The sequence below is a fragment of the Numenius arquata genome, chromosome 4 (genome assembly GCF_964106895.1).
Source record: "Numenius arquata chromosome 4, bNumArq3.hap1.1, whole genome shotgun sequence".
Lineage (NCBI taxonomy): Eukaryota > Metazoa > Chordata > Aves > Charadriiformes > Scolopacidae > Numenius > Numenius arquata.
This window is the reverse complement of record NC_133579.1, coordinates 21,725,506-21,752,627: the sequence shown is the minus strand read 5'-3', so window position 1 is coordinate 21,752,627 and position 27,122 is coordinate 21,725,506. Positions and strand designations below refer to the sequence as shown.

Here is a 27,122-nt window from a genome sequence, read left to right as displayed (position 1 = left end):
TTTCTGGTTGCTTTCCATGACACTTGGAGCATCTGATCTCATCTGTACTCTGGCTGCCACAGCAAAATCTTGCTGTTATGGGTACCTGTGTCTTGTCATATTGGTTCTGATCTTTAAAGGGCACCTGCCTCAGCACTTACAAATTTCTGTCTGGCAATATCTGCGTGCTGAATTTGGTGATGTGCTGCAGTCTTCTTGTGAGCTCAGCTAATCAGTGAACAGCGACAGCCCCAGGTGACGTATTTGACTAACTGGCAGCTAATCAAGCATATTTGAATTTTGCATGTCACATATTGGCAGCAAAATGTTCACAACATAATCATAAAATACATTTTGAATTCATTTAAGAAATGCATTTCAGGCAATGCTCGTCAGTTTACAGATCTGCAGGGTGGTGAAGTAGCTCACATGCATCTGAAAATTGTCTGTTGAATTATTCATTCTATTTTATCTTTCTTTGATTTTTTATTTCTTTATTTTTTGCCAAATAACAGACAAGATATTTTTTTTCCACGACTTCCATGGTTAGTGTTAGTTAGCGAACTGTTGTAGCTAACTGCTAGTAATGGCCACTTTTTCATCCTTTTCTCTTCCTTTTTTTTTTGAGTTCGGAACACCATTAATTATGATGTTTAAAAAGCTTCCTGCTTTTGCACGTGGAATCAAATGGCATAAGGAGTCAAAGCATATGAATATGGCTGCTGTGAGTATTGCACCATACACACAGTGAAAATGGCAAGCAAAGGCTTTATCTTCATCTTGTGACAGGAATATTGAGTAATTAGCATAAGTTTATGTATTTTTATTAGGCAGGTAATTAGCAGCCAGAGAATACGGTGTTGTAGAGATGACCTAGATTTTATTATGGTTTTGTACCATTCAGAAACAGACCCAGTTTCTGAACTACTTAGGTGTGGGATTACACAATGGAATTGTCCTCCTAAAATACATTGACAATTACCAAAATTGTGCATGCCACTGGGAAATTGCTCATACTAATTGCCATCGTTAGCTATTTGAATAAAAAATATCTGCAAATGTTTGAGGAATTAGACGCAAAATGGATTCTCTTCTTTCAGGTCAGCTGTGTATGTATTTCTAAAGACTAGGGGACCAAGATTAAGCCTGTAATTAGGTTACAGATTTTTCTTTCATATACCTGCACATATCTGTGCGAGATTTATATTTTAAAATGGAAAATTTAGTTAATATTTTAATTTGTATACTTTGAGATACTTGGAGAATATTAAAGATATTCCAATAAAAATATTGAAGAATCACCCTTTCAATACTTTATCCATTGATTAATTGTTTAAAAAGAAATATTCCCCAAACAAATTGTATTTTGTAAGAGCTGTGACATGGATCATTTTTTGTGACTCGCATCTTTGTAGCATGCCTCAGCTTGTGAAGGCAGCACTTAGCTGGCGTTTTCAGAGGATAAAACGTCTCGCAGGTGGAGGATTGTAGCTGCACGTTATAACCTTTGCTAGTTGACTCTAAGCACGTACGGCAGGAGCACTGCAGTTTGTGCACATTACCTATGGCGTTTTTTTTGTTTGGTTCTGACCATTTGTGCATCTCGTCTGTCACTGGTATTGGAAATATCACTTCAGAAATACAGCTGTGGTTTTTAAACTTCTGATTTGACATCAAGTCATGTAAAGCTACTTCCCTAGTCTACATTTTCTCAACTTTCAGCTTATGCCAGGAATAAAATAAAATTTAAAGCACATCAAACCTTACCAGGTGTCCCAAGCTCTTGGAATGATTTCCTGGGTTAAGATATACTATGAGTACATGTTGTGCATGATCTGTCTACTCTATTTGCCCATACACCCTTGAAAGCTCCATACGAAGCAGGCCCTTTACATGGGTACATACGTGGGTGTCAGAGTCACAGAATCAGCAAATCTGATCAGCACCAGATTTTCTGAGAGGAAGAACCCTTTAGAAGAATAGAGCCCCTACAGTTCCTCCAAACTGCATTTCAAGAAGTTCAGCTGATGTGTCTAGGATCATGCACCCAATCTTACTATTGAGCCTCTCCTTTCTTCACCCCACCCCTGGTGAGGCCATTTAGATTGGATGAAATATCTCTTTTCTTTTTGTTTCTTTTTTCCTTTTTTCTCAAACTTCCCAGGATATCCAGTGAACACTCGCCAAAGCTTCAGATTCGGAGCCACAGTTACCTGAGGGCAGTGAGCGAAGTCTCCATCAACAGGAGCCTGGACAGCCTGGACCCTGCAGGGCTGCTGACGTCCCCCAAGTTCCGCTCCCGCAATGAGAGCTACATGAGAGCCATGAGCACCATCAGTCAGGTGGGTGACATCCACCTGCAGAGGCCCAGAGAGCAGCTGCCCTGCTGGGCACCAGCTGAGACCTTGCAATAGAATAAACCTGATTTTGCTTTCTGTGGGATCAGGCTGTCACATGTCACATATTTTCAAGACGTTTTTAGGAAAAGGAAATGTTTTCACACAATCTTGGTTTTGAGAGGGTAACATTTGATAATGCCATAACCTGCCCTTTGCAAATGGATGAGTGGCACAACATGCAATTCATTGAAGGAGCAGTCTAATTTTTTATTTTTCTTTTCCAAAAGCAGGTGCTCATCAACAGTGTCTTTAAACAGGGTTCTCTTAAGGATCTTGTGCTTAGTACCCGAAATTAATTTTTTGGAACACCTCCAAAAAAAAAAACCAAACCACAGTCATATGCTGAGTGAGATGCTAAAGGAAAATTAGGTCCGTAGTATTTTGTGTTTCACAATTTTATTAGTATTTTATTCAAAATTTTAAAGCTTTCTTTATGCTATTGTACACATTCTTAGCCGGGTGCACCTCTGAACTATTCACCCATATAATACAAATGCCACAGTGTGTATATTAAGTGCAAAGGTATTATTACCCGGAAATTCTGTAAGATCTCTTCATTCTCATTCTAAACTAGAAAAAAAAAAAAATAACGGCCACTGTAACACATTCAGTTTATGAGTTTTATCATCACAAAATAGCCTGTCATTGTATACAACGTACTTGTACAGTTGAATTGGTCAGGGACAGATCTGAAAGAAATGTAAAAGTGCCAGCACTCCACAGGGCAGTGGGCCAGTAGTTCATCTGCTAAATCCTGTAGCTCCTTGGTATGATTTTTGGCTTAAGTGGATCATGTGGATAAACCACGTGGATAAAAGAGTTTTCTTACACTAGTCCAGTAGTGCATCAGGGCAGGATTTGTGGTGCTGGATACTGGCCCCTTATTATTAACATGTCAAGTCATTGCAATGTCAAAAAAAGTGCCAGACATCATTGATGCCAGGACTTCAGCTATGGCTATAACAAACATATGTGCCATTCAAAATGAAGCTGTAGTTTGAATTTCTGCAATATTCTGTATTTGGGCAATGCAACCTCAGAGTATTCACTTGTATATTTTATAGTGAGGCACTTTTTAGAGGGTATGGGCTGATGTTCTAGAAAGAAGGTCAGGATGTATCTAGCAGTAAATAGCACTGAAATTCAGATCTCAGAGGCAACTATATGAACATTAGGTTAGGTTACTTATTTAGTTGGACACCTATATACAAAGCTGTCTGCCAAAGAGTAAGTGTTATTTGCCAATATGAAGAAGTTGGCAGGTTGTTTTTTTTTAAAAGAAAAAAAAAACAAGACCAGAACACATTAATTCTGAGATATTTATTTTGATCTATTTTCCACAATTGTAGGATTGTTCTTTATAATGTACTATTCATTACTGTTCCATTTCTTTTAAGCAGTTTCCCTTTGAAAAAATATGTTATACTCTTTGAGATTTCCCTTTTCATTTATGTGTACAACTCCTCTGCATAATGTTTTCCTTGGTAAAATTAATCCTAGAAAAGAATTTCTAGTGTTTTTTTCTACCACCCTAAGACAGTCTTATCTTCTCTTGCAATCTTGGCCTTTTGCACACTTGAAAACTAACAAAACCCTCAAGTGATGGTTTTCATGTGCATGTTTCCTACAGTGACAATTATTGTGCCTTAATGCCAAGCTCAGGGCTCTATTCTCTGTTTAGAAACATAAGCAGCCATTACTAATTAAGCTGAGGTAAATGGTTTCCAGGTTTGCAAGACCTGCAGCAAGGCCACAGTTTTTGAATATTCCTTAACCTTGGTGAGTGCAAGCCTTTGTCACCACCTAGTGTCTGCTCCACAATGGGCCTAAGGTTTCCCTTGCATCTCTCGCTCTCAGCCAAAGGAGTCAGCCCAGAGGTGTAGTTATAAAAACATTTTTCCCCTGCAGCAAAGTTGGCTCCCTTATCAGCCTCCCCTTCCCAACTGTTTCTTACCACTTCTACCCAAGAGCTTCCCAACCCCTCAGGTTTATCACTGTGATTGCCTGTGGACTGCACTGATTGTCTACCGGAGTTAAGATGACCTTTCTTTTTTTTTCTCACCCCCTAAAGAAAGAATGATTTTTGTTTTCCAATGTAATGGTCATAATGGCCAGACATTCAACCTCTGCTATGGACCTAGGGTGAGATAAACAAGACACTACTATGAGGAATCCCAGCTTCCCACCAGCCTTGGCAGGAACCAAGAGCCTAAACTCTGATGAATCTCTGCCTAACGCCTCTGTCTTCCCTTTTTGTACATTATTTTTTTCCCCTAAAAATTGTTGCTTTGTAAAATGGGGTGGTTTTATGTGCCTTTCACCTGTTCTTCGTGTGTGAAGGGATCTTCCAGCAGACGTTCATTGTGCCACTGTAGCTTGTGAGCGTTTGTACCAGGTAGGCTGGTGTATGGGTCGTGCTGAACCCGCCTGGTCTTTGCCTGCAGGTGAGTGAGATGGAGGTGAACGGTCAGTTTGAATCTGTCTGCGAGTCAGTGTTCAGTGAACTCGAGTCTCAGGCAGTGGAGGCACTGGATCTGCCCATGCCGGGCTGCTTCCGCATGAGGAGCCACAGCTACGTCAGAGCCATCGAGAAAGGCTGCTCCCAGGATGATGAGTGCATATCGCTGCGGTCCTCATCTCCCCCACGGACAACCACCACAGTGAGGACCATCCAGAGCAGTACCGGTGAGTAACAAAAAGGGAAATCCAGGGGGGGTGGAAAGGGAAGGTACCTTTCTGTGCAGCTCCATCACATCAATGATAAGCTCTTCTTTGTCAGACACCAAGACCAGCTGTGTTTCACCAGAGAGCTGGACAGGCTAACCAGCCTAAAACTATGCACAGATCAAAGCTGATGCAGTTGTGGTGTCTTCTCCATCCAAGCTAATTTATTCTGGGCTAAAAGCACATAGAAGGGAAGTCCAAGGTCATGTCTCCTCTCGCTCTCCCCAAAAGAGCAATCACAATTTGGTAAGGCTCTGGGTTAGCAGCTCTGCTGGCTCTTACCAGCAGAGGAGGGTGCCTCTGTTGAGTTTTTTACAAAGACGAGATGATCTTTGTCTTTTCTAAAAGTTACAAGCTATTGGATGTGTTGTTTAATGGCTCGGAGAGACTGCCACAGCTCTCTACGCCATATCTCAGAGGTGGAAATGAAGACAGGAAGAAGAGGTCTGCTGGTCAAAACATGCATGTTCACATCCTGCTGTTGTTCCTTCTGCAGTTCAAACTATTCAAGCCTTGCAAGAGAGAGAGGTATCAGTCTAAATGCAAGACTTAACAAACCTTCATTTTAAAGTTTTATTCATTTTAATGTTACTTTTCTTTTGGAAGCAACCATGATGAATTTCAGATTCTGTCACCGAAATTAGTGCTTAAGGGAAGAAAAAGCCAGTCAGAAAACAAAATCCAAATCTGCCTCTCTCATTCAGGAAAGCAAGAGGCAGAAACCACTACGTGTGTGTGCTCTTCCCTGTGAAGGGATGAGATGCCCTCTTTCTTTTGACTTCTCTGCATCTGTTCCACTGCTTTACACAAGCTTCATTTCCTATTCATGTATTATTCATATTCATGACTAATATTGACTATTATAAGTATTTCACTGTACCTACTATCTCTTTTCCCAGTTCTTTAAGTTCTGTTTTCTGTACTTTAAACTTTTGCCTTTTTGTATGTTATCTCACAGGTGCAGTTGTTTATACCTTGTAAATTCCTTATCTCTCACTCCAGTGTTTTTAAAGCCCCTTGTCAATTGGTTTATGTCATCAAAGGACACTTTCAATCCTTTTACCAAAAATGTTCAGCTTAATTCATGATTTTTCTAAAAAGAACAAGTTTAAGTGCTGTTGGAAATATATTGGCAGTACATCACAAACATCAAAGCATTTTTAGCAAATGCTGCAGAGCAGTTCTCATCTAAATCGCTAACCCTTAAGAAATAGTATTCACGGGACAACATTTTTGCTATAAAAGTAGCTCTTGCGTGCACACAGGGTTTGCACCACACCACAAAGACAGGATTTACGTAAGGTATGTGTTACTTCATTGTACGGTATTAGCTTGTGTTGAATGTATTCTGAGTCAAAAGCTGAAGGATGGAAGATTTCAGGAATTTTTCAGTGTGCATTTGCATTTATTAGATCACCTTGAGTATCCCAGAGTGGTTTTTCAGTTCTTTGAGAATGGCTTTGTTAGCACTTTTCCTTTATAAAAATAACTGTAATCATTAATCCGGAAGATAATAACTATTTTTTTTATTATGGGTTGTTTTTTTTTTTTCTGTCACTTAGAAAAATGATGCCTGTGTTTGGGGATGATGATGTATAAACAGAGAAGGTTGGCTATATGTATCAGCCAAAACCACTGGAAAACATGAAAGAGGAAAATCGTTATTGTAAAACTGTCTCTTGTTTATGCTCCTTTTTTGTAGTACAACCACAGAGGCCTGGTCTCTTCTCTGGGTAGCTGGCTTTATTAAAAAATCATATGAACAAAGCTATGTTATTAAAAAATGTAATCCAGTGGGTCTGTCCTGGGTTACTGCTTCTGTAGTCAGCCCCTTTACATGCAGAGAGAGGAATGATTTGCAGCCCTCTCTTTGGACACCCATAGAAGCATTTAAAGACTGCTGTAGGTATCCATTTTCTGCTGTGGGAATTTTACTGAGCTGTCTTTCTCATTTTTTAATTCTTGGGCTCCCAAGGGCCCATCCCTTGTACTGGTAGCATTTCAGACAACTTGTCTCTTTTACTACCTGGCTTACATACCACTATCCATTTAATGGGGATTAGAGGTTAATTAATTCCATCCAAAAGCATCTATATTGACTACCTTGCTGTTGCTTGTGGCCGGCTGACAGAAGAAAAATAACATGAAAGGTATCGTTGAGGGTGTTTATTAATATCTCCTTCAATAAAATGGGAAATGACACAACAGTTAGGCAGATGTGAAGAAAGGAGAACAATTATCTCCACTGAGGTGATGTTTCAAATGCTTTTGTGGAGACATACGGGCAGTTATCTAAACTACAGATTTAACATCCCCAAACAAGAGAGCTGTTTTTCTTCCCCAAAAACACCTCTGCCTGTTCAACCAAAAAAGGTTCCCTTCATCAACACTAGCAATCCCTTCAGGGACGTGGCTTTTCATTCACTAATGCACAAAGCTGTGATCATACACTGGTACTGGGAATTTCTTTGACTGCTGGAAGCCCAGGAAAATGCCAACTTGATGATAATGGAAAAGACAGGAGAGATGCCTGTCCACTGGATTCAAAATTATTCCTCCAGAGAAATGACCCACAGCTTTTCAGAGTGTCTGGATAAAAAATATTAAGCAAGTACTATGGAAAAAAACATATTTACCTTTGCCTATTAGCCTATGTCATGGTGGCTGCAGTCTCAGGTTTTGATTTCCTTTTGCCACATAGTGTTGGAGGTTTAGTTCTGAAATTAGGAATACATCTCTGCTGGTGTAGCTGTTCGGCTCCTGAGGATGTGCCCAATCTAAGCTATAAATGCAGTGCTAATGTGCTAGATGTGACAGAGAGCCCAGCTATGGGTGACTACCCCACTGGTGACCTCTGCAGCCTGCGCTGGTCTTAGTGCTCTCATGGCAATGCTGAGGTGTCACTGCATCGGGCTGAAACTGAGCCCGAGTGTGAAAATGGGACTGTAGGCACAAACCTGTTGTCATTAACGGGATGAAACATTATACCATGAGTGGGGAAAAAAATCCTAACCTCACCAAAGTGAAGTTTCTGCATGTATCCGGAGGTGAGTACTTTGTTCGTGAGGCAGTCTTGTACGTGAAACAAGATTTTATCCTTGTTTTCAAATGAGGGATTTTGAAATAAAAAGAGAAAATATGATCTTACCACTTTGTATGGAAATAGGCATATTCGGGAAACGAGTACCACGTCACAACTTCATCATGCCTTGAAAGCTAAGCAGTTGGAAAAGTCCATTCACCCTCGTGTTTGGTGGCTCAGCATCGCTTGGACCCATGGAAGCAACTGCAGCCTGCGCCGGGGCCCGTCTCCAGGAAGAGGGCTGTGCAGGCTGGGAGCTACAGCAGCTCTGAAGTGCCAGCATATGTTATACACCATAGCCTGCACTAAAAATTACCACCCATGTCATTTGGTCTCTTCAGAGGAATTTAATGAGGTGTGAATTATCACATAATTTGATCCCAGGTTATCTGCAGATGCAACCATTGTAGCTGAAACTCTTCAGCCAACAGATTCAGTCACTAAATAGGTAGCCTTTTAACAATTTAAAAGTCTGTAAATCATTTCAATGAGCTTAAAAAATACAGTCATTAAGAAGCAAAAGGCATTTTAAAGAGGTATAAATAACATCTTTCGCCCACATTTCTTGTGACTGTGTTTCTAAGCCATGCTTGTGCAGCCATGCATGTTCCTTGGCTGCAAACAAATCTTACGACGTTGCGAGGGCAGGCATTATCACATGTGAATGCAAATATAAAATTGAGATTGGACATGTTTAATTTGAAAACGATGCCTCTGTAATGGAGCTGGAGCAGTAACATCAGCAAAAACTCTGCACTAGATTGCAATAAGTATTTTCTAAATATCTAACTTCTGTACAGTCAGGTAAACAGGAATATCAAAGTTATCTGCAGCAATGCCATCTGGTGATTATCAGTAATATTACACTTCTGCTTAAAAGCAAAACAAACAACAATCCCAAGGAAATCACGCTGTGTAGCCAGCTGGTTAGAGAAAGACAGAGAGTTATCACAGTATATGCTAATTATGGTGCTTCAGCTGAGCAAGCTGTTTTCCTTCCATTCGTTGGAATATCTGACCAAGAGGGGTCAGGTATTTTGTGGAAAATCTCTAAAGGGTTGCCTAGCCAATAAAAAAATTAAAAATAAAAAAATAAAAAAATTTAAAAATGCAAATAACTTTAAAAATAGACCTGTGCCAAGCAGAATTCAAAAATAAAATAAAATCCCGTGGAGAAGGAAGCTGTAATTGACTGTATGCCAGCTGTGTCCAAGCTCTTTTGGACTTCTCAGAGCTGTCTGTCCTTGCAGAGACTGTTCTGTTCAAAAAGAAACAAGGAATTAGGATTTCAAATTTGCTTTCCCGTTGAAGTTAGGATTGTTTTCTGGATCTGTTCCAAAATTAAGATATTTCAACAGAAAGTCGGAAGAAATATAACTAAGTTAAGGCCTTCATGCAGATGTTGAACCTTAAAATAGATTTGAAGAGTGTAGAAAACTGTTTGACAAAGAATTTACATGGTTCATTTCCCCTGTTTCCTTGAGTAATCCTGAAATGCAGTCTGCCTTTGGATCCGCTACCAAATTGCTTAAACCAGCACTTAAAAATGTTTTCCTTCACTAATGAGGAGCTGACCTTGGAGAGAATACTGTTTCCAATTTCAGAGGCATCTGACTGTAGCTGGAGCAAGTTTCATCTTGTCTATCCCAGAAGGCAGCTTTATGAATGTTAAGCTCCACCTGACACCAAAAAAACCCCATGTTTATGAAGCCAGTGGAAGTTTTTAATGAGAAAAACTCAGAATAGAGCTCTTGCTGGAACATTTCTAACTGACTTAAAGCATGATGCAAGGCACTTATGGAAATTGCTCTCATAATAAGTGCCTGAGAAGGGCCAGGACTGAGCCATGAGAAAGAGTCAGCCGTGGAAAGGCTACCCAAACATTTAGCAGATTGTTCCACATCAGTTTACGTGTGGTGTATTTTTGTGCCAGTTGAGAAGAGGAATTGAAATAAATTTGATAAATTCCATTTTACCTTTTGGATGTAAAGTCTGTATGTCTTGAAGGCACGTGGAACTTTGCGGACTGAAAGACAGGGATTACTGGAATAATTACACAGGCCCCTACTTTAAGAATACCTGGTAGTCACAGCTGGTTCACAGTTTAAGTAATGTCAGGTAGTGGAATGTATTACATCAATTTTTTGTCATCCTCCCTGGTTCTGCTTCTTTTCTCTGTGTGATTGTGAATATTGAATTTAAATTGTTTGGTCCTGTCCTGGAGAATGCCCAGATCTGGAGAGAGACAACCTGTGGCATTCACTCCGGAGCTTAGTGATTTTGTTTTCTTTATGACAAGTCCACTTTCCCTCACAGCACTTCAGGAAAATGCTCATCCCTTGCAATTTCAAGTAAGGCTTGAGGTGACTTGCTGATCATACGGGCACAGCAAAAACTGAAAAATTCCTAACGAGACAGAGTGAGAGAAGGGCTTTGTAGGGTATGGCCTATTTATTTTTCCACCTCTGAAAACATAAAGCTTAGAGGAGTTAAAAGTGATCTCCAAAGTTATAAATGTGCTTCAAATGCAGGAAATTAAAGACTTGTAATACCCTTTGGTATTCAGTCTTTGATTACCATTCTTACTCCTCATTTGCTTCATATGCTTCTAAACTTTTGGGCTAAGGTAGTGAGGTAAGAATATGAGAAAGATCTTAATAATTCAAACCTGTGACCTTACAATGTCTTGAAGGAATGTGTTGACTGACTTTGTGAACATTTCCAGAAGCACAGAACAACTCTGCTGTCTTCTTCAGATAGCACTTGTGTGGTTGACTTCTCCAGCTGTCCAAATGACTTGGACATCTCCAAGGCTGAAAATGGGTACATCACACTCCATCCTCACTAACTCTGTCAATGTCCATGTATGTCTCATGCTGGGGAATGCCACATTGGGCACAGACCCCAGATGTGGTCTCACCAGCACTACATGTCCCTCAAACTGCCAGCTGTGCTTTGGCAAAGACTGCCTGACGTGCAGTCAGCCGTCCTCAGCACAAGGGTACACAGCTGACTGCTGCTCAGCCTCCTGCTCTGCAGGGCCCTGCGGGCCTCTTCTGATGCTAGGAACAGGATGACCACCAGACCTATAGATTTGACAGTCTCAAATGAAACAGTGAAAAACATGGTTTTTCAGGAGGAGATCTTTAACAGAAATCTGTATCATTCTATGAAAGGGACTTTTAGGGAGATTTGTTTATCTACTGGCAGCACAAATAAAAAGGATGCAGTAATTAGTTACATAAAATGTAATGTTTCATTGTTCGTTAGTCACTTTTTAACTTCTTTAAGGAGATGAAAAATTGTATGAAAATCCTTTGCATATGTCTATATGAAATGTGCCAAAATGTATAAAAAATGTTAATTCATTTCCTTTGTTTATACTGCACAAAGTAAAGTGATAATCATTTCAGGTGATCAGATTTATATAGTTCTCCCTAAAGAAGTACAGATCATGTTTGGATTTGAGCTATGCTTTTGCTTCAGACTATATATGTGTGTTATCAAATGCACTGCTATCTAGAGATTGCTGTAGGAGCACCCAGAGCCCCAGTTAGACAGAAACCTCCTGGTGTAGTAATGTAGTGAGACAACCCTGGCCCCACAGTTGTGCACTGCACTCCTGCTGTTGTGCATGTACTTTGTGTAAGTACCCCTGATGGAGCCTGCAGCCATGCTTGTCTGAGTATATTAAAGCACCAGGATGTCCAGTGCCTAGCTGAGACAAAATACCACTTGATTTACTGTAACAAATATACAGGAGGGTATTACAAGCACAACAGTAGTTTAAGGTTGCTGTGTTGACTGAGCACTGCATGCCTCAAGTCTCATTAGCTGAGAATTAACTGTTTTCTAAGCCTATAAACAAACATGAAACCTCAGTGATTTTACCACAACCCAAGAAGCGGTGGCTAAATCGATCATTTCTTCTGCTCATTGCCGCAAGGCAAGGCTACCCTGTGCCAGCCAAGCTTGGGCTGGTTGACAGGTCTACCTCATGTAGAGGCAGCAGTCCAGCTCAGGTCTGGTGTCCTAACAGTGAGCTCAGATGCAGGGCCAGGTTGATGTGACTCCAACATCTCTGACTCAGCAGACTTGGGCATCTGTGTTTTTGGGGACAAAGTTTTCTGACTTGCTAGCAGGAGTGGGAGCCAGCCCCCTTTGAAATATGCCTGGAATTACATTAAAAGGAAGCAGGGTTCTCAGAGCAGTGCTGGCTTAATCACAAATTAAAGAGTAGAATGTGCAGCAGAACATAAAATAAACCCACAGTCCGTTTCCACTTACATATTGTGGGAGGACAGTACAACCTTTCTCCAAAATGTTGTTTTCAGGGACTGGTCATTGGTCTGAAAAAACAGAACTCTGAGCTTTAAGGATACATTGTGCCATAGCTGAGATGCCAGTAACAAATGCAGCACAAATAATTCAATTTTCAGTTTATGGAGAAATATAACAAAGACCCAAATCTTTTCTTTGTTCTGGCTTATTTCCAATGCAATGTTTTTGTGATGGTGGTGACAGAAATGAGCTGAATCAGTAAGCCGAAGACACGCCCCAATTTATGTAATGTGATCACATTTTCAGTAATAATTCCTGCCATTTTCCTAAAATAGACTAATGTGGTTGCTTTTAGCTAGTTGTCTTTTGGGAAGCAAGACTTAGGCCTCTTTCCTGAAGGGGCCATGCTTAATTAATACATCCCATGTGTAAAAATACCTCAGGTTGTTCTTTTCAGTGTGTGCTACTATCCAGTTTTCAGCAATGTTTTGCCACCCACCTGCAGTAAGTTCCTCGTCATTCCTTTAAGACAAACCAGAATATTTTGGTTGTCCTCAGATATAATAATTATAAATCTCTCTTGAACCATAGCATATTCCAAGAAGTTACAAATGAGATCTTTGGTAATGACTGTCTTTTCAAAGTGACTAAGTGATTTTGGATTTTAAAAAAACCTAAGAATTTTTTAATAAGTGGGTTTAATGAGTACAGCTCTGCAGGGCCCCTCTTGTACTACAACAATTCATTTGGAGCCACTATATCTCATGATGTCAGTAATTCCCATTTCAGAGCTCAGCTGTGATGCAGTAGGTATCAGATCCAGTAAATAATTACACATTTTCATGCTTCCTGAATGTGTGTTTTTGCAACACTCTTAACAGTAATTGGCTCTTTGAAGCTATGGTGGACTATGGGGTCAGTATATTATTAACGACTTGTTGAAACAGAGACTGCCTTTTTCTGTAGTAAAACCACAGATAAACCCAAAGGAAATGTGGCAGCAAAGAAATCCGTATATTAAAAAAGAATTACAGAAGCTCTGAAGTATACACAGAGATGTGATTTGCTATTTTTTTTCTTGCTATTACACTGGTCTTACTGCACTGTTTCTTACAATGCTCAATAACAAAGCACAATGCAACTCTAATACTGGGATCTGGAAACTGCCTAATGTTATTTTGCAAAGAGGGACAGTCTAGCTGCCATTACAGTCTAACAGTCCCTTTTATCAAAGGCACACGGTAGGTAGATGCTGGTAGTCTGTTCTAATGCTGCAACCTTTGTCTGGCCTCTCAAGGGGGAAATGGATGTGTTGGTCTTTGGAAATTGTTTTCCCTTACTGAATTTGGCTTTGGTCAGATGGTAGAGTGCTAAATTGCATTCCACTTAAAACACAGTAAGCCATCTGAGCAGAATAACTCCTAGTTGCTCTGATCAAGAATTTGAGCTAAGCTATCAGAGGAGAAAAAATAACAATAAATAATATCATAGAAGCCACTTCTGTGACAGATCTCTTGCTTGTTCTGTTGAGAAAGATGCCTACTTTTTGTCTCTGCATAGTCAAGACGAAGGTGGCTTGATAACCATTCTTTTTGCTGTAATGATTTCTCAAATTAATTCTGTCTTTAGCTAAAGTAAAATGTAGATCTGTATCCCTCTGGGAAGATTTAGATGGAAGTCAGAACATTGTAATAGTATAACAAAATAAATGCTGACAGACTCTTTGTTTAAACAAAGCAGGCTATTTCTGTTTTGAAATTCCTTGCTCTCAATTTCTTTCAAGTCTCTTTTCCTGAACTTTGCTAAGAGTCAAATAAAATGATGTACATCTGTGGCAGGAAAAAAAAAAAAAAAGCCAGGGTCTTAGTAGGCCAAAAATAAACAAGCTATGAATAAAACCCAACCTATCCATGAACCACTAGCCCCAGACTGCTTGCCTCAGGAAGTTCTGAGAAAATCTGCTGCTTTCCATTTTGTGTGAAGGGTAATTTACACCCAAGTGACAGAATAAGCTGTCGCCTGGTGCTGTGGCCCTACACTGTCTTATCTCACAGTTCCCTGAACTCTCATGTGACATTTTACCATTTGTCTCTTTAGGGGAAAAAAAAAAAAAAAAAAGGTAGGAAGCAGGGGAAGAAGGTATTCAGAGGGATGGAGGTGGGGTGAGGGGAAGTATTGTGCCTGTGTTGGAAGCTCTGATAGTGTGGTTTGCAAGGCTGCATGCTCTGATCTAGATGAAGTCAGTTATTGGCTTGTTAGGTACTTCCAAGGGAGCTGGCTCTGTCCTTATACATATCGCTTTTCACCATCTCTTTTCCTCTTTGGGATGTTGCTATGGGGATATTGCATCATGTTAAATGTGATATTAATGCACAGCTAAAGCCAAAATGCTTATTCTCTTTTCTGAAAAAGGAAGACAAATAAGGGCAAGAAGTCATTAGTTAAGAGCTCCAATACCAACATTCACCCTTTCCAAATCTTCCTCTAGGACTTTATCCACAGCCAAAAAGCTGCATCACATTCACCCAAAAGTGTAGAGTGTCATTTCATGTAAATGGGTGGTTGTGTTTAACTTCACATCAATTACCCGTGGGGCAGTCCTTGTCTATGCCAACTCTGCAGCACGCAGCACATCAACATCTGTTCTGGTGTTGCGTGCTTCCACAGATTATACATAGCATTATGAATGAGAACACCCTCCCATAATCTGATTTACCTTCCCAGTCATCCCCCTTTCTGGACTTCAAATAAGTGCTGCAGTCCAGAGAGTCTTTTCCTGTTTCTGCCAATACACACTGAGAATGTAAATCTCCCTTATAGAGAGCATGTAAGACTAAAGTAGTTGAGAAGACTCATGCTGAGTACGAAGACTAGTCTTATGTCCTGTGAACTTGGGTAGAATGGCTGAGTAATAGGTGTAGGATGAAGGGGTACAGAGCCTGAAAGCATGTGGGAGGGTTTTTTTTTATTTAATAAAATATAGTAGTCCACCCTACAGGTGACACACACCAATGGAGAAAACACGTCTCTGTAAATAAGCCAGAGTTAAAGCAGTGTTTACTCTTAATATTATACTTTTTTTCCTAGTTCAACATATTTCCTTTCATTGAAGGGCAAAGAGTTTGATGGCTAAGAAAAAAAGGTGAGAAGTGACAAAAGGGGGGGAAAAAGGATGAGGAAGAAACTGATTTTGAGTAGCAAAATAGGTCCAGAATAGTTTCATAAAACAAAAATGTCTTGCATTTCAAAAATCATTCATTTCAACAAAATGTAGAGTCAGTAACACCTTTCACTGTGTGAATAGTTGATGGTGAGAAATAGATGCATAGAGCTTTTAAATTGAGTTTCTCCAAAATGCTTTCTCTTCTTTTTATCCCTTCATCAGATATGACTTAGCCTGTAGACTAGATGGAGATGGTGTGCTGTCTAGCATGCTTTATTGATGTTATGTGATCCCCCAGTGTAGCCGGGTTTTGAGACTTATTTTAGAACATGTTTTCTGGTTGTGATGAGTCTCCAGTTCTCCTGCAGGCAGGAGATACAGAGGGATATAAGATGGTCATCAAATTAATGGTGTCCAGAATCCCTTTATTGCATTCAAAAGGCTAGCAAAACTAGTGAATAGAAAATAATGAACATGACAGATAAGAGTAGGCACTGGATAGAAAGCTTAAATAGCTATGGGAATTTGTGGGACCACAGCAGCAATGTTGAAATTTCATCAAGTGAAGAGTATGCCCTTCATCATCAAACATTTCACCAAGTGAACTCTTTCCCCCATCTGTTTTGCAGATACATGTTTTAACATTTAACTACAATGTTGCAGATTGGAGCAGTCTATTAAGCTGCAAAAGTGAGACAGATCTTTCTTTTTCTGCAAACTTTGCTCATTGAGGGTCTAATTGTAAGAGGTGCTGAGTGTCCTCAGCTGCCAACATTGTAGAATCAGCTCAAAATTTCCATACGTCTGGTGTCATTGAAATATCTGGCTCCTCTATTTCACTGCAGGTGCCTTTACAACCAGAAGATCTGGGTCAGGAGGACGAATCTGTTGAAATCCAGTTTACGATATTTTTTTGAAGATGCAAATACAAGTTTTTCTAGTCCTTTTTCTGTCAAAAGCCTAAATCATGCAACCAGACCCTAGGGAATAATAAAGAAATGGTTTGCAAAACATAATTTCTGGGCAATCATTGCAAATGTTGTGGAGTTTTTTCCGTTATGCTGCTACAAAAGATGAGATCCTGGGAAATGTCAGTGAGGTAAATATTTATACTTTCCCTATGCTATAGTAGCAGACAAATTTGCAGCACAAGAAAATCTGATTTTTACCCAATGTCAAGATTGTTTGTGGCACATTCATAAGCGGAAGAGACAGAAGGAGTGGCTGTATCTTTCTTTCCACCCCCACAATTAGCAAGGTTGCAATCATGCTCAGCAGAATGAGGTGGAGCAATCCCAGGTGCATTGTATCTGTTGTCCATAACATCATATTGTGAATTGACCACTGCCACACCATATTTCATATATAGGTGCTAAACAACGATAAAAAGAGACCACCTATTGCAAAACTAGCATATCTCCATTAAACAGATTATTTCTATTTGCACTGCAACCATGTGCACTTCCCACAAGCCATCTGTGTTTTCTCCTCCTCAACACATTGTTTGGTACATGAGTGTTCTTTGTGTCACCATTGGAGAACTGGCAAAAAAACTAACTTTGCCAGCTACTGATGATGAGGAGAGGAAGCCTTACTTCACCTTCAGCTGGCTGCCTCTCCAGCATGCATGGAGAGGAGTCGGGGATTCTTTTAGGGTGGCATTCTGGCCAAAGCCTATGCAGAAGCATATGAAAGAAGGTCTTTCTATCCCAAGCCAGAACCTGTGTAATTGCAAAACGTAGCCAATTACTGTCACTAATCTCCAAAAATAAACAGTGTGGTTATCGAAAAACATCATTGTAGTAATTCGGGACATGTGAAATTAATGATGGGTGCAGGATTAGGTATAGCTGTCTGGTCTAGGCTTCCCATTTCAAAACCACTTTTCTCTTTCTCACTTTCAACGTGTTGTTAACTTCTTTGGGGCTTGAGGCATTGTCAGATTCTGATACTGAAGTGCACTGGCTGCATTGACATCATCTGGCATCGTCTTTTATATCTTTTTTTTTCTCCTGAAAATCTGTTATTGTTATTGGAGCATGACATTATGCTTCTTAGGAGAGAGAAAAAGAAGCCCAGGGAAATTATTAATTCAAGCTGTCAGCAATATCTAGCTCATTCATATTGTTATGAAAAACATTTCACTTGTAAAATAAAACTGGTGCCTGTTTGTTCTTTGATAATTTAGCAGGAAGAAGTGGGTATCTTTCTACTGGGGCAGTTTGTAGAAATTTTGCAAAATCCAAATTAACATACATCTTCCTCAAAGTGCAGTAAGTCACGAAGTTACGCTTTTCCTCAAATTGGAGGAAAGTGTTGCATTTCTCAAATATGCTTAAGTGAAAAGAAGCTCGCATTGCAAAAGTGGTAATGTCATTAAATAATTTTGTAGAACAAGGCCTGCAAATGCTTCATGTGCTGCCGATGCACAAGTCATCTGCGAGGCAGCTTTCCACTATTCACTTTAGCTGCTTTACTGATTCTTATCTGTTTGTCTGCTTAAAATGTGTTTTTGTAAAGAGCTTTGAATTTTGTGCACTTTGAATCGTCCTTACTCTCACTGCAGATTTCCGATTCTATCTCCATTGAATCCATATTTTAATGTTTGACTGATGTTGAAGGCAACTGGCATGCCTTCTCTGAGACTTGTATTTACACTGTGATTTCTCTGGCTCAGTCCCTGATGACTCTCCTCAATAATCAAGCCTGAGCTGTTTGCCATCCTTGGCAGAAGTGGTTAGTTAATGAAGATTTGTTTGGGGACAAGTTGAAGCTAATGGGATAGCTCATTTACTCAATAAAAACCGCTGCTTAGTAAACTATATTTGATGACCCCATGACACTTGTGTCAGCCACCATTTTTCCTAGGCCATTTATTCTGATTTTTGCAGATAAAGGCTCTCCAACCATTCTGTAATACTGCTTTGGAGAAAACTAACAACATCTCCATACTTATTTTTATCGCATAGATTTTTATCTTTCACATTTTCCTGCCTATGAAAAATGCAGACGTCTTTTAGTTTGTCAGCCAGCAACACCTCCAGCAAACAGTCAAACAACAGACTTTTTCTTGAACAAACACTATGCAATTGACATTCTCACAAAAACTGAGGGACTGTTATCCAGCAGTGCACAACTATATTTTCGGAGACAAACTCTGAAGATGTGCAGCTAATCTGCCTCTGTCTTAAAGAAGCAAATTTGAATATCTTAAAATTATATGACATAAAAGTATTTGTTGTATCTGGTCCAGCGGTAGGTACAGAATAAGTAAAGTCTTTTGTAAGGAAGAACTCCCAGACAGTGTCCCACATTGCTTTGCCTATTAGTTATGGCATATAGATAGAGCTGTTGTTGTTACAAGGCCTTTAATCGAACTTCCACCCTCTACAGCCATCTCTTAAATACAGCTGCTTTCTCTAGAATCGTATCCATTACACTCCTATTTTATATCTGCTAAATGCATTATTGTATCATGATGCTACTGGTCTGCCCCTCTCCCTGCTGTGCACATACGTATTAATCACTTGTGACTGTAACAGTCATTTCCTCTCAGTTTTACTTATATGTTAATTTTCTGGTTTCTCCCAGTTGCACCTTTCTAGTTAGCATGAAAGGGGACTCTGTGCATTCACAGTAAAATGTGCTGTTGGACAACCTGGGCAGCTCCAGCAGATAAATGCCATTCCTGGCTGAAGAAAGGGAATGGGTTACATGGGAGGCTGCAGGAAGCAAAAAAGGAGATGACAGCGTTACCACTCTGACAACTTGAGAGATTTTTCTGGGCCCCTGCTAGTAAACCAAATTTTCTTTTTCCTTCTTTTCCTTTTTATGCTTTAAGTAGTGATTATTTTAGCAGTTAGAGTTACATTACGTTACAGCAGACCGAGTATGTGTGGCTTGTAGTAGTATTGTAGCTAAGATCACCCACCCAGTCATGAACTATAAAATCATGTTTGCAACATCTATAATAAAAGAAATGGGGAGAATTAGCAGAGCAGACTGCATTTAAGGAAGGAGCGTTGCTAATCTAGAGGCATACTGAACACAGTGCTGTTTTTCTTACTCTTTTTAAGCGTATATAATTATCCTTCAGACAAGCTGTCCCTTTTCATAGCTTCTTGCTTTTGTTTCCTTTTCCTTTGATTCCGTTTCATGTTGCTAATTTGAATAATTATGTAACAGTTTCCAATTTTCGGAAAGGAGAAGCAGTGAGCAGTTTTCCACTCGCATAGCTGCGCTGGGGGTTCCGCTGTTGCCTAACTCAGCTGCTGGCCCACGGGCCAGCAATGCCAACAGCAACGCCATTTCACTGCACTTGGTAATATTAAGGGCAACCCTCTCTTCTCATTAGGCTACGTAGCTACATTGTGTTAATGAGTCATTTGTAACTTCTCCGAATTATTATTTCATCTTAGTATTGTCTCCACTTGAATTAGGTAACAACGAGAAAGCTGTACTCCAAGCCATGGCATCCGTGCATAAACAGAATCTCACAATCAGAGAAGTCCTGCTTTGCTAGAAAAAAAAAACACAAGAATTTGATTCACAACAACGTGATTGCTCTTGGGACGGGGCAGAGTTCAGGTCATGCCAGCAATGAACCACTGCAAAGAGGTTGCTTTACAAGAATAGCATGTGAGATTTAGAGGCTCTTTGCATTGCAGCTTGCCAGGGATGAATGTATGTGTGAAATTCAATTGTTTTACTTCTTGAAATGAAAACTTCTGTTAAACAGAAGCTAGTGGGCTATTGGAGGAGAGCTGGTAAGGCAATACATCCTTCTACTGTTTAACCCTTAGGAAGAAAAATTATGAGGTTTATAGACCCTGATCAGCCACATCTCCATTTTTCTTAACAGGATCTTGATTTTGCATAGACTAGATCAAAAAAGCAGATTAAGCAAGAGTGTTCCTTCTGGCCACTTGAGGAATTTAACAGTAGAATAATAGCTAATTTCTCATCCTGCGTATAATTATGGCAAATTCTGCTGAGAGGATCAATTTTCTCCAGTCTCCGTTTTCCCTTTATCTAATCATATTCAGCAGGAAGCTTTGCCAGTAATCTGACTGGCTCAGTTCCACTTCATGATTGTTCTTTTACAAAAATCTCTTACTGAACAAGTTGTTACAAATACAGTAAAATTACAACATATTGTGTTCTTTCAACTTATAGATTAAAAACCGTAAAATCTATGGGCAAAAGCAAGGCCTGTGTTTCATTCAGATGCATGGAGTGTGTGGCATAGGGTCAGGTTTTTTAATAACTGCTTATGCATATGCTGATTTATCTCATTTGATGCCTTCAGGGAGCCCTCATCTCATTAATGGGTCAGAACCGGCCATAAGGATCTACTCCAGCACAAGAAACAAAACCGTTAACTAAGTTTAAACGAAATACAATTCCCTGTACAAAAATGAGGTTGATAATAACAGCAGTAGTATGAATTAAGCCTTGTTCTGATATCTGAAAAGTTATGAGCTAATCCCTTTTTTCTTTTTATGTACCCTAACTAAACTGTTAAAAATTCTTATATGAACACTGAAGGCAACACTGTTTCAGTAGCTAAAGTGAATTTTGTCCTGAAATAAATATATCCTAGATTATCTTCCTTGGACATCAGAAGTAAATCTATTATTTCACGTCTTTTCAAGTTGAGCAGCTGAGGATATCTGTGATAACAGAATCACACAGGTGTGCTTAGCACTAGTTCCTTTATAGCCTGGGTGCTTGAGGGGCTGTGATGTGTGACCGTGCCACGCTGCAGCGCACAGCAGCCAAGGCGCAGCTCCCAGTTTCGCAGCTGCAGCGAGTGCCGAGGACAGACAGTTCCAAGGAGTGAAGTTCATCTGGGTGCGAACTGCAGCACAGCACGAGCCTCGCCGGCGTGCCCTTTGTCTTTCACTTTTCTGGAAATCGTGCAGCTGCCATGATACCGTCATTCCCCTCATTTGCAAAAATGAAAATTGTTCTCACAACATTAAGAAAAACAGAAAGACATGCTTGGAAAGTAACAGCTAGCAAGCACTGCTGAAAGTGTGACCAAGGGCATTATCTGCTGCACCACACTTCTGCTTCCAAGGAGACTGACATCTGATCCTGGAAACAAAGAATGTGAAATGATTTTTTTTTTATTTGGAAGGCTAATAAAATACTTCAAGAGGTGCTCTCCTTGAAATGTGACCATTCTGCTGCGGAGCTTTGCAAATTTATTACTAAATAACTATTATTTTCTTGAAAGGTGCTGTTGTGCCTCAGTTTTGTTAATTTTTAGTTTGTCAGTTTTATTCAATCTTGAAAGATTTTTCTAATGGATTTTCCTGTTTACATTACTTGCCTCAATAAGCTCCATTGTTTCTGCCCCTAATTTAGGGTACAACCTAGTTTGGTCCTAGGCAGAAAGCTGCAGTCTAAATTCACATTCCCCTGAAGGATACATGCTTGTGCTTTTGGCAAAGGATCATTTCAATCTAAAAATGAATAAATGAGAACATTTTTGGAGGTAACTGCACACATGGGTCATAGCTTTCCAAAAGACGAATGATGAAAATGAGATGTGGCTGCTTCCTCCTCTGATGTGATTGTTCTTCATTAGCATCAGCAGTAAGCCCTACCAAGCAGTGCTGCAGCTCTCTGGCCTTTCACATTGACGCAGATGGAGGTCACTTTTGCAAGACCTGAGAACAACTGGCTTTACTTATGCATATATGCTCATATTGGAACAAAGGGGATTGCATAAAGCAAATAGCTAATAGCTGTCTTCCGTGGTGATCTTTAAAAAAGAAAGATAATAAATGACATGTTCAACAATATGACTTTCTTTCCAAAGTTAAAGCTTTCTCAAACACTGAGAGGAAAAAAAAAAAACCCTTAAGCACCACACCATGATGATGTACTTTGTTTAAAAAAGAAAAAAAAAACTGTTGACATTCTCACATGAAACTGTGGAAGACAGATGGTCAACCCCAGGGCCAAGTTTTTGCCTAAGCAAAGCCTCTTAGGGAGCTGCAAGAGTAAATATCAGGAAGAAAAGCGGTCACCTCATAGGACACCTATAAACTGCTGATGACTCTGAGATGGGCAAGGAGCCAGAAGATCGTTGTGGTAAGCCTGGGACTAAAAGTTAAGAGAATGGTGACTGGCAAGATCAGAAGACTTCAGTGGCAAGCTAAGCTTTTTCTTCTTAGGAGGAAAAGTGCTATACTGGGATCTCTAAGAAGGCCCTACCATGATCAAAGGAATATTCATCTGGGACCAGCTGGGACAGGACCTCAAATCTGTTGATGTTTTGAGGTAGATCACATTCAGCCTATTTCTTATGATGAATTTCCCAAAAAGACTCAGAAAAGCTTTTAAACTCGAAAAGGTAAGTTTTACTAGACTATAACCTGAAAGAGTCGGTTTTTAAAATACAGAAAACTCAAAGTGACTTAACAGAACAGCACAGAAATTAAAAAGACTGGTGAACATTATGATGTAGAAGCTAGGAGTGAGTAACTGCTGAGGAGCCTGAAACCGGAGGCAGAGGGCGATGGCTGGGACCGTTGGAGAGAAGACTATGGCTTAGGTGGCCAAGGAATGCCTGGACTGGGAGAAGGTGCCAGAGGCATGACTGCTGGAAGAGGAGGGTGAGTTGGATCATGTGGGATGGCTGGACAAATAGAGAGAAATAGGAACAAATTGGATCACAGTGTAGAGAAAGGTGCATGCTGGGTGAGGAGCAGTGGAAATTCATATTCCTGCAATACCATGCTCGCCTTCAGAGCCCAGGTCGAGTTTCTGAGGTTTCCCTTCTTTCTTCATCTGTGAATGCCCACGGTGTCTTCAGTCCAGGTTCACCTGGAGCATGACAGCCTCTGCTATCTGTTACCCTTGCTGCTTCAGCCAGCAGTGAGGTGCATCTCAGTCTCCTTCATGATGCTCATAATTTTCAATATAATGCTTCACAACAGAAATTTCTCTTTTACTTTGTTTTCTCATTGCTTCTCTATAAACATGGGAAATTATACATTCAAAATTACTTTAAAAGGACATGCTTAAAGTCATCAAGTGAAGCATTCATAAAGTGGAAAACTCTAGAATTAAACTTACCTGCACAGTCTTATTGTGACTCCTTAATTACAAAGAATATTATGTTTCCCTGAAGGTGTCTGCCAGCCTCCTGTGGGGAACAGACTGGACTCTGCTCAGGAGATAATCTAGGGCTGTCTAGAGATAAGAAATAAGGCAAGCTGTTATCCTCTGAGCCCAAGATTCATTTGTTGCAGAAGGAAGAAGGCATGTACCAAATGAGACCAGGGAAGTGCAGTGATAAAAAGGATGGGCTCATAGTTAAATCCATGGAAAGCTGCCTTGGAGAGCTGGATTCTGCCTGCTTCTAACACAAAGCTCCTGTATGATCTTAAATAAGTCATTTCCTGCAGCTGCGGTTTGGGTTGGAAGGGACCTTTAAAGATTATCCAGTCTACCCCCCCTGCCATGGGCAGGGACATTCCTGCCTGCTTTGAGCTCCTTGTTTCCCAGGTCTCTGGCTTGAGATGCAGACTTGATTTGTGGGAGTGCTGAGGTAGAACTGAAGTCACAGAGAGCTCTTCCTTGCATGTAGGAAGTGATGCAAACTGGAAAATGAGATAGCGGCTCAGGCTAGGCACCAAAATTTGTGGATAATCTTAAATTTATCTGTATCACTTCTCATTTCCTCACCCCTGAAATGGGAGTTATTAACAGTATAACAGTAATTTTTCTGAAAGAAAAGATTAGCCACTAAGAAAAATAGTAATTCAATCTTTTGAGTGTAGTGTGAGCTATGTTTAATAGATCTATGATGGGATAGCAGATTGATCAAGAAGGAAAATCCAATGTATGGCCTAGTCGCTGATCAGATGAGCACCCGTTTCTCTGTGTACTGAATTAGTAGCCATTTTGTGAAGAAATAGCCGCTAAGGGGACTGAGTTAAGATTTATAAGAGATATACTTTTTTATATTTTGAGTACAGGGCATTTATTGTTCTTCCAGCATCCTCTAGGGAGTTGTATGTGTTATGTGCAGATCTATGGCCATATTGATTATATAGAAAAATATATAATATACACTTTATAACTAATCTTCTGTCTTCTGATTTCTCCTCACCTTGAATTCAGTTTAAATTGTAGCTTATGCCCCTGTGTGTGTGTTTTCCCCTGGGATCTCCAGTACACAGGTTTGGTAACCATTTGTGCTCATAATGAGACTCTAAGTCAACTATCGCATGGAGTTCTTTTATAGCCAAAGTTACAAATGGAGCTAAGCACTGCTGGGGATCCTAGAGTACCTAACTCTGAGAGAGAGGTCCCCCCAAGTTCTTGCAGAATTCAGTGTCGGCATATATAGAGCACTTTTGTATGCTCTCAATGCAGTATTTAAGGGTCTACAGATCTGATGAATTATCTTAATAAATTTACAAATATAAAAAAGCTGTTATTAAAGTGTTCCTACAGTCTGTTACCATTTTGCCTTTGGGTTGTAAGAGTTGTCACACACAAATGCACTAGGACACACTATAAACAAGGCTAAAAATTAAGTATTTCAGAAGTAGTGATAATTAATGATTAGAAGGTAGACTTACATGAGGCTGTTTCAAACATGTTTGCCATTTAAAAGAGTTTACAGCTTTAGCCTTAATACAGCCCCAAAATGTTTCCTCTTTAAATTTGGCTTTGCCCCCAGAAATAATTCCCCTTCTTGAAACTGAAAACAGCAGTGACAGCTCTTCTGCATGTTAAGACGTCACTACTAAAATCTGATATCTCATATCCCTGCAGGCTCAGAAACTGGAGCTTTATATTGCTGCAGAGTGCTGATCTCCAGCTGCCTAATTGTTGTGTGCAGCTGCTTCTTTCAAATCCTGTAAGGACCTGATGTATCAAAGTTGAAATTATCAATTTCTGGCATAAAAAGCTTTTATAAGTTTTATACATATATTTGGTTTTATGCTTTCAAAGCTTGAGCCGTATAGAGTTGGGCACATAACAACTATACAAGAAATAATTCTTTGAAAACTGAAACTCTCAAATATTTTTAGTTGTTCTCATAATATGTCTTCATTCAGGAAAGACACAGCTACAGAAGACTTGGGATGGTGAAAACTTACACCATCTGCCATTCGTTGTGTCCTTTTGGTAGTATAATGTAATATAATATGGTGTTGGCTACAAAAATATGTTCCTTGCACAGCTGCCCTTTGCATTCAGTTACTCAATTTCAATAATAACGAAAAATACCCTGCCCAAAGTAGTGTTTCATAACACACTGTAAACAATATAATTTGATCTCAGCAGCGTTAAGATGGTCAATTAAACAGAAAGTCAAGCAACCAGCCACCTGCTAAATCCCTTCACTGTCCCTCCATCATCGAGAAAGCTCACCCTGTGCTCAGGCTTGCCCAGGGTCTTTTAGAGAAGGTGTATTCCCAACCCGGTCCCACAGCGGGCACCGCTAGAGCCGACCAGCTGCCGACAACTGAGTCGGTGCTACTGCGTTTAGTATCTGCTGAAGTTGTTGAGTTTTGACAGATCTGACAACACTAATCATGTGTTTGGTGTTAAAAGCTTGGAATTTGACATAATGATAGACCTGCATATCTTAACTGAAGGGTTTAAAGATACTTTGAAATGACAAAGGATGACATCTTCATGGATTTCATGACAGCCAAATGGCATCATACGTTCTTGTTTTTCTGTGGAGATTGAATATCTAGACCAATGCCTATCATTAAAATATTTTTCCTTAGATAACTGTCAAATTAACCTTGAATGCAATTAATAAAGGATTCATTTTCTGCAGGAAAACAAAACACACTGATGGTATCATAGTGTTGTACTTTTAATTAATTTAAAAATTATTCCATATTTTAATCAGACAGGACAGAACAGTATCACATCACAGAAGTGTGTCAGCATGAAAAATCTGACAATTTTACAGTCATTTTTCAAATTCTGTCATTTTGGTCTCATCCTCTCATTACATAGTATACAGATGGATCCTCAGGTCATAAAAAGCATTGACACGTCTCCATAGCAAATGACAATGTGCAAAGGTAGACCTTTGCATACACCTTGCCGTCCACATTGTATCCCTGATTCACTTAATTCATCCTGAAGTTTTTTTTAAAAAGGTATATAAGATTATTTTGAGTTTGCCTTTGAAAGAATAACTAAATCAGTTCCGTGTCCTACAACCCATACAAATGAATATATACCAAAAATCCCATCGGAGCTTAAGCCTTCATGTTGATTTAGAAATTCCTAGAAGAGTGAAGTGGGTTGGACTTTCTGTGTTTCAGTCATACATGTAAACATAAGATTTGAGGTTTGACTGTCTTGTCTGAGAGGAAACCCACCAATGGCCACTAAGTGACATTGTTTTGAATGATAAGCAGAAGCTTATTGGTGTGAAGTTTTGCTGAGATTAAGAGTAAAAAAGTTAAAGGGCCAAATTTTCCAAAGGATTTCACTC

The 27,122-nt window shown here is 39.8% G+C and overlaps 1 protein-coding gene across 4 annotated transcripts in view; it reads left to right on the top strand.

The window, feature by feature from the left end:
* DLGAP1 (DLG associated protein 1) overlaps positions 1-27,122 on the top strand; it is a 145,728-nt gene that overhangs the window by 43,602 nt on the left and 75,004 nt on the right. For 2 of the 4 annotated variants that reach the window (XM_074146919.1, XM_074146921.1), the window contains exons 3-5: positions 2,144-2,321; positions 4,823-5,063; positions 8,997-9,029. In XM_074146919.1, coding sequence (XP_074003020.1) covers positions 2,144-2,321; positions 4,823-5,063; positions 8,997-9,029 — 452 coding nt within the window. The remainder of the gene's footprint in view (positions 1-2,143; positions 2,322-4,822; positions 5,064-8,996; positions 9,030-27,122) is intronic. The other 2 variants (XM_074146920.1, XM_074146922.1) reach the window with 1 other exon arrangement.